Here is a 17,985-nt window from a genome sequence, read left to right as displayed (position 1 = left end):
TATATATATACTGAAATGTGAAAGAAGACATTGAGTGTACAGCTGTATATGAAATTTGAAACACAAGCCCACAGACTTTGGTACAGTAGCTTGATGTATAAATGGAAATTGACATGGTGCACAATAAATCAAGATTAAAATTACCTCTATTTTTTGCTTGAGTTATAAAGATGTTCATTACCCATATTTTTAGGTTTGGAAAAGTTTGAAACAAGAGGTATAATTTGCTTCAAACAGTAGAAGGGGCTAGTTGCTTTTGGAAATAAGATTTCATTGCCTCTCATTCATTGATGTGTGCTAGGGTGCCAAGGGTACCCATCTGATCTGAATTTGCTGGGTATTACAAGGGAGAGCAGTGTACTTCCTCAGGGTCAAGGCAAAGCGCATTGAATCCAATCCCTCATGTCATCTCAATACTTAAACTAGTATGCTAGATGTCAATCACTCAAAGGGCTGATGAGTCAACACTCAGCACACCATCTACAACAATCCTACTACTCACTCTGTGAAGGAAACTAGGACAGATTTTTGCCTATGAGCAAAACTTCTTCTGATTTTCTGAAAAGTAATCATTCTTTGCTGTGAAAAACCCACTTCTCCTACATCTGGCACAAGCAAACACTGTGTTAGACAGTAAATTGTACTGACATGGTGATGTTGTGTAGGTGATGTGGAATCCTCGGTCAGACACAGTGAAGTCTGAGTGGAAATGGATCCAAGCAAGTGGTCCCGTGGTCTGCAGTGGAGGTGGAGAGACACTGCTGCAAAATCTGCCAAGCACTGGATCTTCTGGCAGAAGGCCATCCCTTATCTGTCAAACAATAAATGTGTGTAAGGGTTACACAGCACACAAAACCAATACGGTCCATGGTCCTTGTGGTGCACATGGGGTCAAATCCTTTCGGAACAAGACTGGCCAAATGGTGGACAGCAGAGCTGCTTATCAAATAAACGTAATCAGAATAAAAACTCAAAATGTGCATTTACATTTTCTGGTTTTACAAAGTGATCAAGGAAAAACGTCCTTCCTAGCTTTTCCAGGACATGACGACCTATGTCTCCATTCACTTTTTCTTTGTGGAAACAGAACATTCACGTTTTCTAAACGACTACTGTGATGACAAAAGTAGAGCACTCAACCTTGTTTGAAATGTTTTAGAAATACTAATCATCTTAAATGATAAATGAGAGCTTGTGAGAGCATGTGAGCTTGTATGCCTCATGTGAGTGATGAAAAACAGATCACAATTAAACAAAATGAAAAAAAAAACATTTTAACCCGTAGTGTATCACGTTCATACAGTACACAAAAAAAACACAAAGCAAAATATTACATTAACTTTTATGTACAGGATGATACTACATATACTTAGTTATAACAAAGATAAATGTAGTATGCAAATATAATAAAGTTAAGGTGGGGTTTTTTGCTTGTGTTTTTCAGGTATTTCAAATAATAAAAAGACACCATCCAATCATCTATCCATTTTCTAATCACTTTATCCAGTTCAGAGTCAAGGGGAAGCTGGACATCTTCAGTGGGATGCCGGTCCATTGCAGGGAACTGACACAGACACAGACAATCATGCACACAGTGATACCAGGGCCAATTAATCTACCAGCATGTCTTTGGACTGTGAGAGAAGACTGGAGCACCCAGAGAATCCAAGTGTACAAGAGGAGGACGTATAAACTCCAAGCAGATAGCACACCAGGTCCAGAACAGAACCTTGTTGCAACTAAGTTCATCTCTGTGCCAAAGTGCCATCCCACTAAAAACAAACATTTAAAAAAATACTTTTGATCATAGTTTTTCTAAAATCTGCTCCTAAACCTTTGGTGTAAATTGAGATTCACCTCAAGAAAGTCAAAGTTGCAGTTATCATGATGTTCCAGACTCAGAGTCCCAAAGGCAAATGTTATGAGAAGTCCAGGGTTCACTGTCACAGTCCAGTAGCAGTCCCTGTTCGGTGGATAGTTTCCAGGGTACCCAGGGGAAGTAATAGAGCCATATGTACTCGTCATCTCTCCACCACATTCTGAAAAAACAAATTACATAAGGATAGGAAATGGCCTTCATCTATATATTTTTTATAAATTAAAGCTGAATTCATAGGCTTTAAGAAACTTAATTTTATTATTAAGAGTTTTGGTGTTGATTCTGTCTCAGATTTAGGTATAAAAAGTTGAGGTGAGGTGTGCGTTTTAAAAGTTAAAATAGTTTCACATCTTACTCTTGGAAAGACAAAATCTATCAGGTTTTATAGGCAAATTTAAAAAAAAAGTTATTTATGCTAACTGGGATCAATATGAAATGTTCTGAACATTTAGCATGTAAGTGATGTGAATAAAACAGACAAACACTGGGCTTGGAAGGCTACAGATAAAATGGGCAGTCCATTATTCCATATTGTCTCTTAATTGGTAACCTGGAGAAAAAAAATCTGTTTACACAGTCAATCAGAGATAATTTTAACAAGATTGTTTTATAAAGTGGTAATTTAAGGGTAGATTCTGTTTGTCAAAGACCAGAGATGGTTAGTCCAGAGTTTTTTAATCAAATGGGCTTGAGATGGTAATGGTATTTTCTCTGGACATGGTGAAACAGGGATCTTATGTGTGTGCTGGAATATTGTTTTCCAATTAAAGGTTAGATACTGTTAGCAAGTAATTTATTTCTTAACCCAAAAACTATTTTTTTTTCATTCCATCTAATTACCAGCTTAGGAAAAATTACAACAGAGTTCTTTAAGTGGGACTTCTGCCATATTTTGTGCCTCATCAAAAAGTTAATTTACTATATGCCAACAATTCTTAATCAGATGAGATAGTAACACATGAGATAGTCACTCTAATGATTCTAGGATTTATCATAAAACATTACCAAGTTGTCTTTTGTTTCTGTAGCTTTGTCTCCTTACAATATTCTGAAAAATGCTGGTACTGTGATGGTACTTCTGAATGGAGCACTTACAGTATATAAATCATGTTCCAAACTCAAACCACATCATCATAGGTTAAAGGTCCTCATTCTTATTGGTCTCAGTACTGCTTTCGACACTGTCAACCATGAAACCCGTGTTTCAAGTTTCTGACACTGTTCTCAGCTAGTTCAAGTTTTACCTCATTGATCACTGTCACTTTGTCTCTCTTGGCGGATTTAGGTTTGAAATTGGACTCATTAAGTCTGGTGTTCCTCAGGGCTCAATAGTAAGCCCCCCTACTTTTCGGCATTTACATGTTTCCACTTGGTCAGCTTTTAAAGTCACATGGTCTCAACTATCATTTCTATGCTGATGATACTCAAATCTACATCCATATCAAGCCCTAGACTTATGTGGCTTTCTCCATTCTAATTGCATCTCTGACATCAAAACATGGATAACTCAAAATTTCCTTCACCTAAACTGTGACAAGTCATGCTTATTGGCACCCCCCATCAACATATTGTGCAACATATTGTCAAAACATCTTTCTTTCACCTTAGAAATATCACTAGACTACGACTTACTGTATGTTATCGCTAACTGAGGCTGAAAAGCTGATCAACACATTTGTCTTCTGCTGTAACGTTCTACTCGCTGAGGTTTCTAAATCCACATTGAACAAACTTCACTATGACCAAAATTTGCCAGAATCCTGACCAGGTCTAGTGCAAGTGATCACATTACTCCTATCCTGGAGTTCTTGCACAGGCTTCCTGTCAAGTTTCATGTTGACTTCAAAATCCCCATGCTCACCTATAAGGCTCTGCATGACTTGGCACCTCAGTACCTGTCTGAAGTACTATCATCCTACTCCCCACCTAGCAAACTTTACTCTTCTAATTCTGGTCTCCTATCTGTCCCCTAGTCCCGTCTACACTATGGGTGACAGGGCCTTCTCCTGTTATGCCCCATATCTCTGGAACTCTATGCCCAGGGATATCAGAGAGTCACCTTCTCTAAACTCCTTCAAATCTACACTCAAACATTCTTCTTTAGAAGAGCCTTTCTGCACAGTATGAGCACAATATTACTATTTCTAAACAGGTATTGAGTTCTAAACATTTCTTTTTTTCTCAGTGAAAAGATAAAATGGAAATACAAATGTTTTCAGTTTAAAAACTTGTTAGCCTAACAGTAAATAACTTTTTAATGATGGAAAATATGTTTGGCTCAGTCAGCATAGCAACAATCAAAAGGATGAATTTCCTGTTAAAGGTCAGAATATTTTACTGTCCACTATCTAGAGAGGAAAGTAATTATTCCAGAATAATTCACTGTCTGGTATTTGTCCTATTTGTCCTATGTCAGGACCAAATGTCAGGAGAAACTAATACCAGGATCTCTTGACTCCCAGGCTACAGTGAAGCCCCCAGCGCTGACCGAGTGGTCAGAGCGGAACCAGAAGTACAATGAGTTGTGGGAACTGAAGAGTTCAGTCGGGACATTGGTGCCACAGTATCTGCCAATCATGAAGCCAGAGGCTGACTCTCCATCATGTATCTGCAGGAAGTCATAGTTGCAGTTGGCGCTGTTTTCCAAATCAAAATGTGGGAAAGTTATCCGGAGAACCTGGAAAAATAGAGTATCCATCAGATTCACAGAAGACTTTGTGCTGAGCAAGTTAGATGCCAAAGCTTGTACTTTTGTTAAATATCAGTGACATCAGGATGAGGGACCCTAGAACACCCAGAATACAGCTATATGTCAGTAAGGAGAAGTGGCTCACAAAAGACAAAAAATTTAAATGCATATTCCAGAAGACTGAATTTATGTAAAACACATTTAATAGTAAACATACTTACTCGTTTAGTGAGACCCATTTGAAGAGTTTGTTCAATAAAATTCAAGAAGTGATTAAATATCATCACTCTCCTAGGTGTTAAAGTCTCTTGCAGTTCCAATGAGCTCTGGATTACAAGGAATGGAACTAACCTTGTCCGAATCAGTACGGACCACCCAGGCACAGCTGACTTGATGATCATACTGATCATTTCCAGGAAAATTGGGATAGCTGAATGTCCCAGCCACTGCTGTGAGGTATCCCCCACACACTGGAGCACACAACAAAGTCAACAATTAATTGCAATCAAGAACCCAGTACAAAAGAAAACTTCAGACTTTGGATGGAGATAGTAAATGTATTCAGCCTAAACTTTTATCTTGATTCAATTTCTGTTGAGTTATTTTAATAACACAACTATGAGTTGCACATTTAGTATTAGACTCTTTTACATAATTTTTCTAAAAATGACATCTTTGATTTTAGCAAATTCATTCTTAAAAATACCCTGATCTTATAAGGCCTTAACAAAAAAAGATTTATTTGAAATTGTTGGCAACGGACACTTTACATTTCTCTATTAGAGCTTGTGAGAAAGATTAATTATTTGGCAGCAGGACTATTCAAATTAGAAACGTAGATTTTAAAATGGCTTTATCAAACATCAACCAGTATAACACTGCTCTGTGTCAATCCTTTAACTCCAAAGTCAATAAAACATTTTCATGCACCTTGCTGTGGTGTTTGGCACTGCAGGCCCATCCAGTGATCAGTGCAGGTGCAGGTGTATCCATTGATGCCATCAACACAGGTGCCTCCATTCTGACACGGATTGCTCACGCACTCATTGATGTTTTCTGTGCAGTTCACCCCTGACCAGCCTGGGTCACATGTGCAAATGTAGCCAGTTGTGGTACTCTGGAAAAGGAAAACAGATCAGATGAGGAAGAACTAAGAAAAACATTACTCAGCCTTGAAAGAAAGCATTTTTAACTCATATCTACACCAAACACCCACCCATTACAGGATAACTGCTTATACCTGGTAGGGATTGCACTGGTCGATTGCAAAGCACTAGGATAACACCCCACACACTCATCAACACATATGGACGCACAAAAGAAACACCTATTAACATAACTGGCATGTCTGTGGAAGGTAGGAGGAATATATTAGACAATACAAAGAGAGTAAAAGATTAAGATATAAAGAAGAATTTGAAACTAATATTTTAGTCATTATCAATGTTTATTTAACTTTAATTTTCCTATTTTGCAGATTCGTCACTCAAGGAACATTAAACTTGAGCAAAGTGCTCTGGAGGAAATCAATTAGACAAATTATTCTTTGAGCAAATGACAAAGAAGCAATCAATATGACTTATAAAGACTACTGTGCCATTTTCTTTGCAGTTCTCACATACTGTATCTCCGTCTGGTCGATTTTTAAGCCACCCAATTAACTTGAACCGTGAATTTAGCCAGCACTAAATGCTGATCAATCACTGATCTTATCAGATCACCCAGCCCATTAAAAACATTCGCTGTGGCAGTCCTGAATTTAATAGGGAAGTGACCTTAGCAGATTTCACTATAGGCAAGGCTTTAAAATCAAGTTTCCAGTGGGTTTCATTTGGCAAATGCAGAATGTGTACACTCACCATGCACTGTCCATTTACACAGGGACTGTGACTTTGGCAAATGTTACTGATAGGAGTGCAGCCAGCCGGCCCATAACCATTCCCAGCATAGCCAGGAGGACAGGTGCAGATAGGGAGGAGGCTTCCTATAGAGAAATGATGAGTTCTGCTTCAGTCCAGACACTGGATTTTACATTTGACATCTCAAATGTTAGCACCAGTTGTTTGTGCATAGTCCATTTTCCTTGTCTCTATAACTTTCATTATATGAAAAAATAACCATTTAATTATTCTGTTTAACTGCTTATACACATTTTTCAGTATTTCTCCAGGTATATATTTCTGCACACCACAGAACTATCTGTTTTATGAATGAGATAGAAGAGGACAAACTGCTTTGTGGGTGCTCAGCTGTTAGGCAATTATTCCCAAGGAAAATAAATAAATAAAAAAGATTTTAAAAGCCAACAATGCCACTAACACCAAGGGAGAATGACAACTTGAAGAGCAGACCAGAGGTTCTGAAGTCTGGTCTTGCAATACCACAGTGTCCTTTGTATTTTTAACTTGAACTTTATTGCCATATGTAACCAGTACATGTACTTGCACAATTGAATTCTTACTTACAGAAAGTCTCTCGATTGTTAAAAAAAGTGTAAAACACAAAGTGCAGACAGTGCATCTAGACAATATACAAACAAAAAGTAGACAATGTACAAGTAAACAGTTTGAATGTAAACAATGCAGACATGTAAACAATGACTGCAGATGTGCAATTAATAAAATTATAATGAGATAGATGGTGTAGGTGTGGTCTGAGGGGCATGGCCAAATGTGTTCACCAATCGCACTTCATTATTAGTAATAATTAATAATAATTGCTTACACTTATAAAGGACTTATATATAGGACACTCCGCTCAAAGCACTTTACAGGTAATGGGGACTCCCCTCCACCACCACCAATGTGCAGCATCCACCTGGATGATGCGACGGCAGCCATAGTGTGCCAGAATGCTCACTACACATCAGCTATCAGCGGGGAGGAGAGCACAGTAATGAAGCCAATTCATAGATGGGGATTATTAGGAGGCCATGATTGGTAAAGGCCTATGGGAAATTTGGCCAGGATGCCAGGGTTTTCGAGAAACACCCTGGGATTTTTAATGACCACAGAGTGTCAGGACCTCGGTTTTACATCTCATACGAAGGACATTGGCTTTTCACTATACTGGGGCATTAGGACCCACATAACATTAACAGCTCTTCCAGCAGCAACCTTAGTTTTTCCCAGGAGGTCTCTCATCCAGGTACTGACCTGGCTCACACCTGCTTAGCTTCAGTGGGTTGCCAGTTGTGAGTTGCAGGGTGATATGGCTCCTTGCTCCTGGCAAAATCTGGTGTTAAGTGTCCGCATGCTCATGTATCTCTTGCCTGAGGGCAGTGGGTAAAGAGCTCATGCCCGGGGTGGTGACTATCCTCTGTGATGGCCATACTTCTACCATGGTAGCAGTCCTCATAGAGCTGTTTAATCTCTGTGAGACCACAGCCGATGATCTTCTGGGCCACATTCACAGTTCTCTGCAGTGCCTTTCTCTCTTGAGAAAAGGTGTTGTTGTACCAAACGGTGATCCTGCTGGTGAGGAGGCTCTCTATCGTGCAGCGGTAGAAGTTCACCAATACAGGTACTGGCATCCACCATCGCTTGAGGCACCTCAGGAAATAGAGGCACTGCTGGACCTTCTTCAAGATAATGTCCATGTTCACAGTCCAGATTAGGTCATTAGAAATGTAAATTCCCAAAAACCTAAAGCTGGTGACTGTTTCCACTTCGGTCCCATCAATGTTAAGTTGATGGACTGTGAATATGCGGCCTGTGCCTCTGAAAGTCCACTATTAGCTCTTTAGTTTTACTCACGTTCAAGTCCAGTTTATTGTTGTGATACCACCTCAGCAGGATGTCCAATAGCCAATTGCAGACGGAGCTGTACAGTCCTAGAACCCTGAGCTTTGTCACCAGTTAGCTGGGTATGATGGAATTGAATGCTGAACTGTAGTCCACAAACAGCATTCTCACATATGAGTTCTTAGTGTCCAGGTGTTCCAAGGCTGTATGTAGAGCTAGGGAGACAGCATCATCCACTGGTCTGTTGTTCTGGTAGGTGAACTGCAAGGGGCCAAGGGACTCCTTGATGAAAGAGTTGATGTGTGACAACACCAGCTTCTCCAGGCATTTCATTACCACAGATGTTAATGCTACTGGGCAGTAATTGTTCAGGCACGTCACTTTTGCCTTTTGGGGGAGTGGAACAATGGTGTTTTTTTAAGCAGGTGGGGACAATGGACTGTGACAGGGAGGAGTCAAAGATGTCTGTAAACACTGTGGTCAGCTGGGCTGCACATATCCTGAGAACGCAGGGTGGTATCCCATCAGGCCCTGCAGCCTTACAGATTTTCACCCTACTCTGGGTTTTCTGCACGTCCTGCTCTGAGAGTTTCAGAACATACTTGCCCTGTAGACTTGGGGTCTTTTCAGCAGTTTTTTATTCCAGATAACCTCTTTACTCCTGAGGCTTAATGAATGCTTAACCAAAAATCAAATGACCTTTTTCAACTTTTTTCTATGCTCACTCAAACATGCTTAAGCTGTTACCAAGCAACCAAACACTCTTAGAAGACTGGTCAGTCTGTCCTCACCTTGTTTACAAACGTGTCCTCCTCCATTTGGCTGAACTTGTAGAAACTATACTGTAAAGGAACACGTAAAAAGGTTATTCCATGCTGAAAAGAGAAGAAAAGAAACACAACGTTTCGACTGTGGAGCCTTCTTCGTCTTCACACCCGAAGAAGGCTCGACAGCTGAAACACTGAAACAGCTGAAACACTGTTTCTTTTCAGCATGGAATAAACCTTCACTTGTTCCTTCACTTGTTGACAAAGCTACCTACTTGAACTATACTGTGCCACTAGATGTGCCTACTGATGTTACGTTAGTGTGCTGTTAATGTTACATACATAACAAGCATATTAATTCTTTACAAGAATGTGTCCTTAAATTGCACCGAGTTGTTGAACAGTGACAGTCCACATAATGTATGGGATGTGCAGAAACTCAGTGCTTAATGCAGAGGTACAGTAAATCTAAATAATAAATGACCTTGTTAAAAGCTAAGATTAATTTAAAAAGCATCAGTTCTGTGTTCATATTGCTGATGCTTATAAGTGCATATTGGTAAAACAACCAATAATTGTATATATAATTTGAATAATTCCAATGGTGGACTAGAATCACAGGTCTATAATGTATGCACTTCCTCAGAAAACCATAGTTACTATATCGTAGTTCAAGTAGGTAGCTGCATCAGCATGAGTAGGCTGCAAAGATTTATTCCATGCTGAAAGAAAAAAAAGAGAACTTTTCAGCTGTGGAGCCTTCTTCACAGTCAAAATGTTGTGTCTCTTTTCTTTTCAGCATGGAATAAACCTTTAAGTGTTACTATAAGGAGTAAATTAAGAAACAATCAATTACAATAACTACAGTATGGTTAAACATCTGGTTATTACTGCAAATACCTTGTTCCTACAAGAGATTCAGCATTGATTGAAGGAACGATGCAACTCTCTCAGCCCAGTGTTGACAAACTGAAGGTTCAGTGTTCTGTATCAAGCCAAGAATACATTGGCAAACTAAGTACTGGTAGTACTGGCCCCTGGCAGGACTTAAGTAACTGTCATCCAGTACAATATAAAGGTCTGACGTAGATAAATCATGAAATAAGATAAAACATTTCTTTTCAATAAGAATATATGGAATATAAACAAGTAGTCAAAATACGTAACAATGCACAAACACACAGATGAATCCCACAAGAGTTTAATAAGTGAGATATCTAGAGTCTGTGACAGCCAGATCAAGCTTTGGAAGCTACGTAATGTTTATTCTTGTTCCCTCTGTGGTCTCTACAGAAGAAACTGCTTTGTCTGCTTGGCCTGTTGTAGTTTTCTTTATTTATAGCTGTGTTGAACCTCTATGTTGTATTTTCCAGAGAGGTATCCCTCTCAAATATTCAAAACATGAACTTAAGATATCTGGCAACCTTGATATCTTTCGTAAGGAAGTAGGGACCCTACTGGCCAGATTTTCTACATTACACGATTCTTGGTTCTTAACCACTACTAAGCATGTTTATTTTCCATCTTTATCTTTTATACTGCTGCATTCATAGTACTCCTTTGATTCTTCATAACATTTCCTATTATTACAAACAAGGGATCATACAGAAGTCTGGCATTTCTTTTATACCTTATCACAGCAATTTTACAGCCAATGTACTGTTGATGCTAAAATACCTGAACTGGAGGTGCAGGTTGCCAGTGGGTGACACCCTCCATTGTTTACAGAGCAGACATTAGCCTGTGTACAGGTCTTTCCATCTCCTTCATAGCCTGCTCACATGCGGAAAATTAGGAAAAAAAGAAGAAGAAATCAGAATCGCATGTATGGTATCTCATGGAACAACAAGCAGTTCTATAAAACCACCTCAAGGGTTGCTTTCCCCATTGCTAACATCCCAGGCCTTTCTTTTCAAGTTCCCCAGGCTCCAGGTAAATCTAACAAAGGAAATTGAATGTGCTGAGAGTAGTGATTTTTAATCTTTATAAAAAACAAATGTAAATACATAAAATGATATAAAAACTATTAAAAGCAAAGAAATGTTCATGTTTCCAGACTCTGTAATGCCAGTAAATTAATTTAGGAAACAAATACAGAGTGTGTCCCTGGATATTAGGATACTAATGTTACATATTATGAATATTTCTCAATAATAATTCAGTTTGAACCCTGAAAAGAACAGCAAGTTGCTGACTGAGACATCTCAGCTGAAGCAGCTAATCTCAGGACAGCTGGGGACTGGTTTCAGCACAAAAGCACATCTGTTTTAAATCAGTGTGATAATGTGCATGAGTCATCAAATTTTAATTTGTCATCTGGCTTCCAGCACTCCAGGAAGGAAACAATGGTAGTATTCTTCTGTGGTTCTCAACATATATTTAATGGCGGTTCCATTATTTTAAATACAATTTTGTCGTCAAATGTTTAAAAAAATAGTCCAATCAGTCTAACCAACGTCTGTGTTAAGACAAAAATGCAGAGAAAGATGACCAGTAGCATTAACTTATTACAAGTAAAGATATAATATTTAATTAATTCAATTAGCAAACAACGTTAAGGACCAAAGCAGCACGAGAGCACACATAATGTGGGGGGATGAATCAGCCAATTATTATGAAATATTATCAAGCCTGGGAAAACACACCAAATTCTGATAATCTGCTTTTTTAGTTTGACAGTTCCATTAACCCAAATCCTGATCATCTGCTTTTTATTCACTCTGAGAGTCCACAGTGCCAGCAAGAGAACTTGAGCCTCTCAGGGAGGATAGATGCAACTTTGACACTTCAACTTGCATATTCCTGGAACACCAAAGAGGTCACTCAGTCACATTCAAAGAATGGCACCTGATGGCCCAGATTCAAAAACGAGAATAACTTACTACTGTGTTGAACATACATGAACGTAGGGGAGGTTATAAGTGAATTCACATTTGATTGATATAACAACACAGTGACTTTTCCATTATATTCTGTTGGTGCCTACCTGGAGGACAGGGTCCACAATGGTAAGAGCCCATGGTATTCAAACACTGCACCATTGGGGAGGTGGAACAGCCGCCATTGTTGGTTGTACACTCATTAACATCTTGACAACTGTAGCCATTCCCTTGCCAGCCTGAAAGACGTGGGTAACAAAAGTTTGGCTGTTACTGGGACAAAACCTCAAAACACCTTTCCATGCGTGCAGAAGAATCATAAATAGCTTGTAACAGGCAGGCAAAAAATTTTAACAGTCACCCAAAATTGAGCTGAACTAGTTTAAAAGCTGCAATTATTTATTTAAGGCTGTCATAGTTTATTGTTTTTGTATTCCATGTGTTTTTAATTGAAGCCTAACCTAATATATTTTCAGTCCAAAGGCATTGATTCCACACAGCTAAGCACAGTGCTTTCAGCTGTGGTGCTATTCGCCTGTGTGATTCTGCCTTTAAGCCTATATATTCTTTAAATCTAAACTGAACTTTAGTACTGCTAATTCTGCTAACTGGAGCATATTGTGTTCAAGTATGAAGTACACTAGATAAAAATTAAAATGCATTGTTTTTTGTATTGACATATAATACATTCAAAATTGATTATTTGTTAATGAAACCAAGGACTTTTGCTTTATATAATTCATACCAATTAGATTGTATTATTAGATATGCATGTGGTTCTTGTTCTGTCCTTTTAGGTTTTCCTTTAAAATTGTTTTAGGCAATTGAACCGATTTTCTGACATTATGATGCCCTTTCTATTTATGTATTACTTTGCTGAACTGGATCTTGTGATACAGACTCTCCATCCTGTGAATGCCATCCACATTCAAGAGCACTGCTCCATATACAAGCCTTTTCTGATGCTTCAGAAGGACATTGAGCTACTTTGTTAAATCAAGATGAGACATTTTGCATCAGAACCTGTTGTTGAAATAGAGTACTGGCTAATACAAAGACATTCTACCTGCTGGGCAGGCACCACAGTAATAGGAGCCTATTGTGTTGAAACACTCCACGTGTGGGTTGGTGGAGCAGGGTTTGTTGGGAAGGTTACACTCATTGATGTCAGCTGTACATGCCGGGTTACCAGGGAGGGTTGTCCACCCAGCATCACATATGCACTTGTATTTGGGCTGAAAACAGAAAGAAAGTCTTAATGAAAAGTCCTGTACAACAGAGCTGCCACAGCTGTTCCCTTAACGTGTAGCCAGTGCAGCTACAATAAGCAGCTATGAATTGTCTACATATGACCAGACCAGAGATTACCAGTCATGGATGAGCAGAGCTAAAGTCCTACAAATGAAATTAAATACATTTCAGAGTTCAATCTTCTGAAACAAATATTTTCCAAAGACACCTAACTACTTAGGTCAAAGTCTTTAACAAAATATAATATAAAAGTATAATCTAGCATACAATGAGTTCAATTAAGGACGGGACTTCAGTCCAGCGCAGGACATATACTTTATAGAGGCTAATTATGAGACGTTAAAGAAACCAGATAGCTTTTTTCTTTGGATATGCTGTGTGAGAGGAAACTGGACCACCCAGCAAAAACCCATGTCCTAGAGTCCTACATTCAAACTCGGGTCCCAAGAGCTGTGAAGCAGCAGTTATCATCAAGCCACTGTGGTTCCCCACATTGCATTACGAATCTTTATAGAACAATGATTAAGGGTGACTTACAAAACCTGTTTGATTTGCAGTTTCTAAGACTGTCCTCCTGTCAACTAGATATTTTTTAAACCATGTTAAAGAGAAAAAGCTATTGCAATATTCTGCAACAACTCAACCAGGTATCGGTAAATGACAATTACATTACTTCATTTGAACACAATTATATAATGTATATATGTAATCTGAAGAATGTCTCTTGCACCAATGTCTCACTACAGTCAAATATAAACAAATATCTTTCATAGATGTTACACTCCTTGAGAAACCATGGCATTGGTTGGTGTGCTTTGTAAAAACATGTTATTCCTCAATCCTTTTCTTTAACAATTTATTTTTCAATATACATTTTTAATGTGATTTTAAATTAACTGCACAGGGCAATTAAGTGTGCTTGCTAGCTCCTTGTATTTTATTAAATGTACATAAAAATCTATTCATCCCCACTCCTGTTTTGTAATCCTAAGAGCTTTCACAAATATGCTGTTGAGAAATAAGTTTATAGTCAGTTTTCAAGTGATTCAGCATACCAACCAAAGGATCTGCTTTACTTGAGAGATATTTACTCCTTCTATAGTATAGTATGCATATACAAAAATAGACAGACTTCATTAGTGTGAACCAATTATTTGATTTGTTATTAATCTCATTAATGTTCTGGGAAACATTTTTCAGGTGCTTCTTTTCAAAAGTCTGTTGTTTTATGTAGTCTTTAAAAGATCAAAAGAAGCTGGCTTCTTTTTTAACACAGGAACAAGTAATAGGTTTATTCCATGCTGAAAAGAGAAGAAAGAAAACAACGTTTCGGCTGTGGAGCCTGCTTCGGGTGTAAGAAAGATAGAGCAGTCAGAAAAGATGACTCTTTTTTTAACAGAAATAACAATATGGAACTAATAACTGCTCATACATCAGAAACATCTTACACCTTAATACCTGAGAAAATGTCAACATCAGTAATTATTTAAACACCGTGTTTTGTTGTCTTGATTTTAAAGATCAGCAACAAGCAGTTCACCTGGTTTGGGATGACTCTATCCGAGTCGATACAGATACCATGTTCACAGAGATCCTGAGAGCCACCTTCGCAGTCATCATAGCGAGAAGCACAATGTGGTCCATACCACTCTGGAGGGCAGTTACACCTGGAGGAAAACAGAGCAGACACACAGAGATATTAATGATTACTTATATCTGTCTAGTACTTATTATCCCAAAGCATTTCACATACTGTACAGGAAGAGACAATCTTCATAACAGACAACAGAAAAGGAGTGTAATGGGATCTTCAATGATCACAATGAATATTTAATCTAAAGGATAGAAATAGATGGGGGGGTTGGGGCACGTTTCATTTCCTTAAACTAATCATATTTTTTAATCTTTTATGTGTTTGTATTTCAAGTCACATTACTGTAACTAGTGTGTGTCTGAATTACCTTTATTAACTGATTTCTTGCAATAAATCACCAACTACAATTCTAGCTTATTATCTGCACTGTCTTTTTTGTTTTTTTACTAGTAATAAATTAATCAAGTTGCAGGTGCTGTTTCATTTCAGAATATCACAGCACCAATAACAGAACTTTATGCAGTCCCATAGGTTTAGCAGTAAAAGTTATAGGAAATGGAACTTAATATTTTAAACATGTAAGAATAAAGATCTAAACCAACGGACCATTCAGCTGTGTTTGATGCTGATTTCTGTTTTGAGAAAACATTGTTTTCAGTGCAACTGCTGTACACGTCATGAGAAATTAAGACAGAAAGGCAGAAAATAATTCAGTGTTATGTTGTCATTCTTCTCACCATCTTTGCAGAAACCCAAACTAAATAATAGAGATTTACCCATTTGAACAAGAAGTGCATCAATAATCTAACACAAATATTGTATTAATTAAGTGTCATATGCCTGATACATTTTGCTTAAATCCCCACTGTCTTGTTTTCTGAACTACATAGGGCCTAATGAAACATTTTAAGCCAATAACAGCTCTGATAGAAGCTTTCTAAAATAATTCCCCTGTCTATGTGATGCTCTGTTACAATTATTGTTCTGTTTTTTTTAGCTAAGGCCATTAAAGCAATAATAAAAACAAAAGCATAGATTATGTTCAGAACATTCATGAACATCCTGTAAATGTCAGCTGGTCCTGTATTCTTCAAAAATATAAAAAGTGAATCGGAGCTATTCAATAAATACAAATGTCATGTTTTTAGATTAGAAACGTGAGTTAATTGATTTTTTAGATTTATATTTGACTTATATTTATAGTATAGCTTAATAGTTTGTATTACTAATAGCCAAACACAAAACATCACAAAAAACAGTCACACCATTAGCCATTCATTTTGAAGCCTCCAGTTCAGTTATTCTTCAGACCATAGCCTTCTCTGGAAGTTTTCTAAGAATATCACAAGAAATACAGAATCTACCATTAACACTGTCTTAGCCTAATTAGATAAGTAGTCCCTAAAAATCCAAAATTTCTGTAAAGTCCAATCTTCCCAGCATACTGTAGGTGGAAAGGTGGTGCATGCTGTCATTCCTCATAGACCTCCAAACACCACTGAATAAAAGACACAGGAACCAAAGTGTACAATTACCTATAAGATCCTGGATCATTGACACATGTTCCTCCATTTTGACAACCAAGGGGTGTTCCTGCATAAATCTGGCACTCATTGACGTCAGCTGCGCATGTCGGCCCCTAAATTGCCAAAACGTAAATAATATTCTTAATATTAAGTCCGCCGGAGATAACAGATTTAGGAGAGATACAGTATAGTGTCTGGAGCCACAGATGGGAATACAATTCATGCATTGTAATTCATGGTCCTCTGTTCTGTTTTGAATATTTTTAATAAACATACAAAACATACACTTTTCTTTTAATTAACAGCTGTGCAAAGATGTGAAAGTCTCATTCTCTTTTAAAGAGAAAAATAGAAGATAGCAATATAAATGTTCTAATACATCAACCTAATTACAACTATGTTTGTGTCTGTGTGTACCGTGATGAATTGGCATCCTGTCCAGGGTGTACCCTGTTTGTGTCTGTTGCTTGCTGAGATAGGCTCCGAATCCCTTGTGACTCTGAATTGGATGTTTGAAAATGGATAGATGTTGTGGCAGTTAGTGCTGCTAACAGAACTGGATCCCGGTTCCAGCCCAAGCATTTTCTTCGAGGAATCTACATGTTCTCCTCTTGCCAGTGAGGGTTTTCTCAAGGTTTCTCCCAACATTAAATGGAATTTCTTTACTTTTCAATGGGCCCTTAGATGTGCATCAAATCTAAAGAAAGATTGTTCAATAATGCTACTGCAGACAAAAATTAGAATGTAGTGGAATCAGCAATACACCAAAGAACTTTGTTCTTTATTTTCAAAAGACAGTGTCTTTCAAATATTCATTAGGGTTTGATCACATTTGAAGCTTATTCCATATCACTTTGAAAATATAATTAAGAAAGAAATGAATATGTGATTTTAATTGTGTTTATTGTGTATTCTCTAACTTACAAAAAGACAAGAACTAGAGCACAGGTTCAGGATTTAAAAGGAAGCTGAAGAAGGTGCATGTCTTTTAAGTATCAGATATGGTACAATTGCAACTTGGGAAGAATAACAACTATGGGATTCTTAGTGATGAATGCTCACTAAGCATTCAGTTTTTTTTCATTGTTATTATTTAAAGTTATGTTTGAGAGCATCCAGCTGAAATGTAGCTCACCTGCCAGTTGCTAGGACATATGCAGTGGTAAGAATCCAGTAGGCTCAGGCAGGTTCCAGTGTTCTGACAAGGATTGCTGCTGCAGGTCTTTCTCTGTATTGTCTATTAAAGTGAAGAGTCTGCATTGTAGTTTACTATTGCTGCACAAATATATGTCTAACATTCTGCATGGATGAACTAATGACCAGACAGACAAGATAATCAGAGACTAATTGTTAACCTGTACATGCTAGAAAAACATTTTAAGCAGATTTATTCAAGACGTTTTAGAAGCAGTATACATTTAAAATGATATGATCACTTTGCAAAATATAAAATTATGTACTAAGAATCACATAAAACTAGTTATAACTGCAAAATATTTTTTGTAACATGTCATCCACATTTAATGTAATAGACATGACCTAATTTAATTTAATTTATGCTGATTGACATCAGCTTGGTTGATCAACAGGGAATCTACAGTTCATTAATGCACAGGTTAATAACTTAAGTGGCCATTGCTAGAAGCAACTAAGTTGT

The 17,985-nt window shown here is 37.7% G+C and overlaps 1 protein-coding gene across 1 annotated transcript in view; it reads right to left on the bottom strand.

Moving 5' to 3' along the window:
* The window catches only part of cubn (cubilin (intrinsic factor-cobalamin receptor)), a 130,872-nt gene that overhangs the window by 110,942 nt on the left and 1,945 nt on the right, over positions 1 to 17,985 (bottom strand). Inside the window, exons 5-16 of the mRNA XM_069191092.1 lie at positions 17,464 to 17,565; positions 16,338 to 16,441; positions 14,749 to 14,875; positions 13,024 to 13,192; positions 12,065 to 12,196; positions 10,756 to 10,851; positions 6,428 to 6,552; positions 5,499 to 5,685; positions 4,920 to 5,038; positions 4,322 to 4,556; positions 1,858 to 2,039; positions 649 to 811 (exon numbers count right to left, since the gene is read on the bottom strand). Of these exons, the coding sequence (XP_069047193.1) occupies positions 649 to 811; positions 1,858 to 2,039; positions 4,322 to 4,556; positions 4,920 to 5,038; positions 5,499 to 5,685; positions 6,428 to 6,552; positions 10,756 to 10,851; positions 12,065 to 12,196; positions 13,024 to 13,192; positions 14,749 to 14,875; positions 16,338 to 16,441; positions 17,464 to 17,565 (1,741 nt within the window). The remainder of the gene's footprint in view (positions 1 to 648; positions 812 to 1,857; positions 2,040 to 4,321; positions 4,557 to 4,919; positions 5,039 to 5,498; positions 5,686 to 6,427; positions 6,553 to 10,755; positions 10,852 to 12,064; positions 12,197 to 13,023; positions 13,193 to 14,748; positions 14,876 to 16,337; positions 16,442 to 17,463; positions 17,566 to 17,985) is intronic.

Source organism: Lepisosteus oculatus, chromosome 6 (assembly GCF_040954835.1).
Source record: "Lepisosteus oculatus isolate fLepOcu1 chromosome 6, fLepOcu1.hap2, whole genome shotgun sequence".
Classification (NCBI taxonomy): domain Eukaryota; kingdom Metazoa; phylum Chordata; class Actinopteri; order Semionotiformes; family Lepisosteidae; genus Lepisosteus; species Lepisosteus oculatus.
Note: the sequence above shows the minus strand (reverse complement) of the source record. Positions and strands in the feature narration are given on the sequence as shown.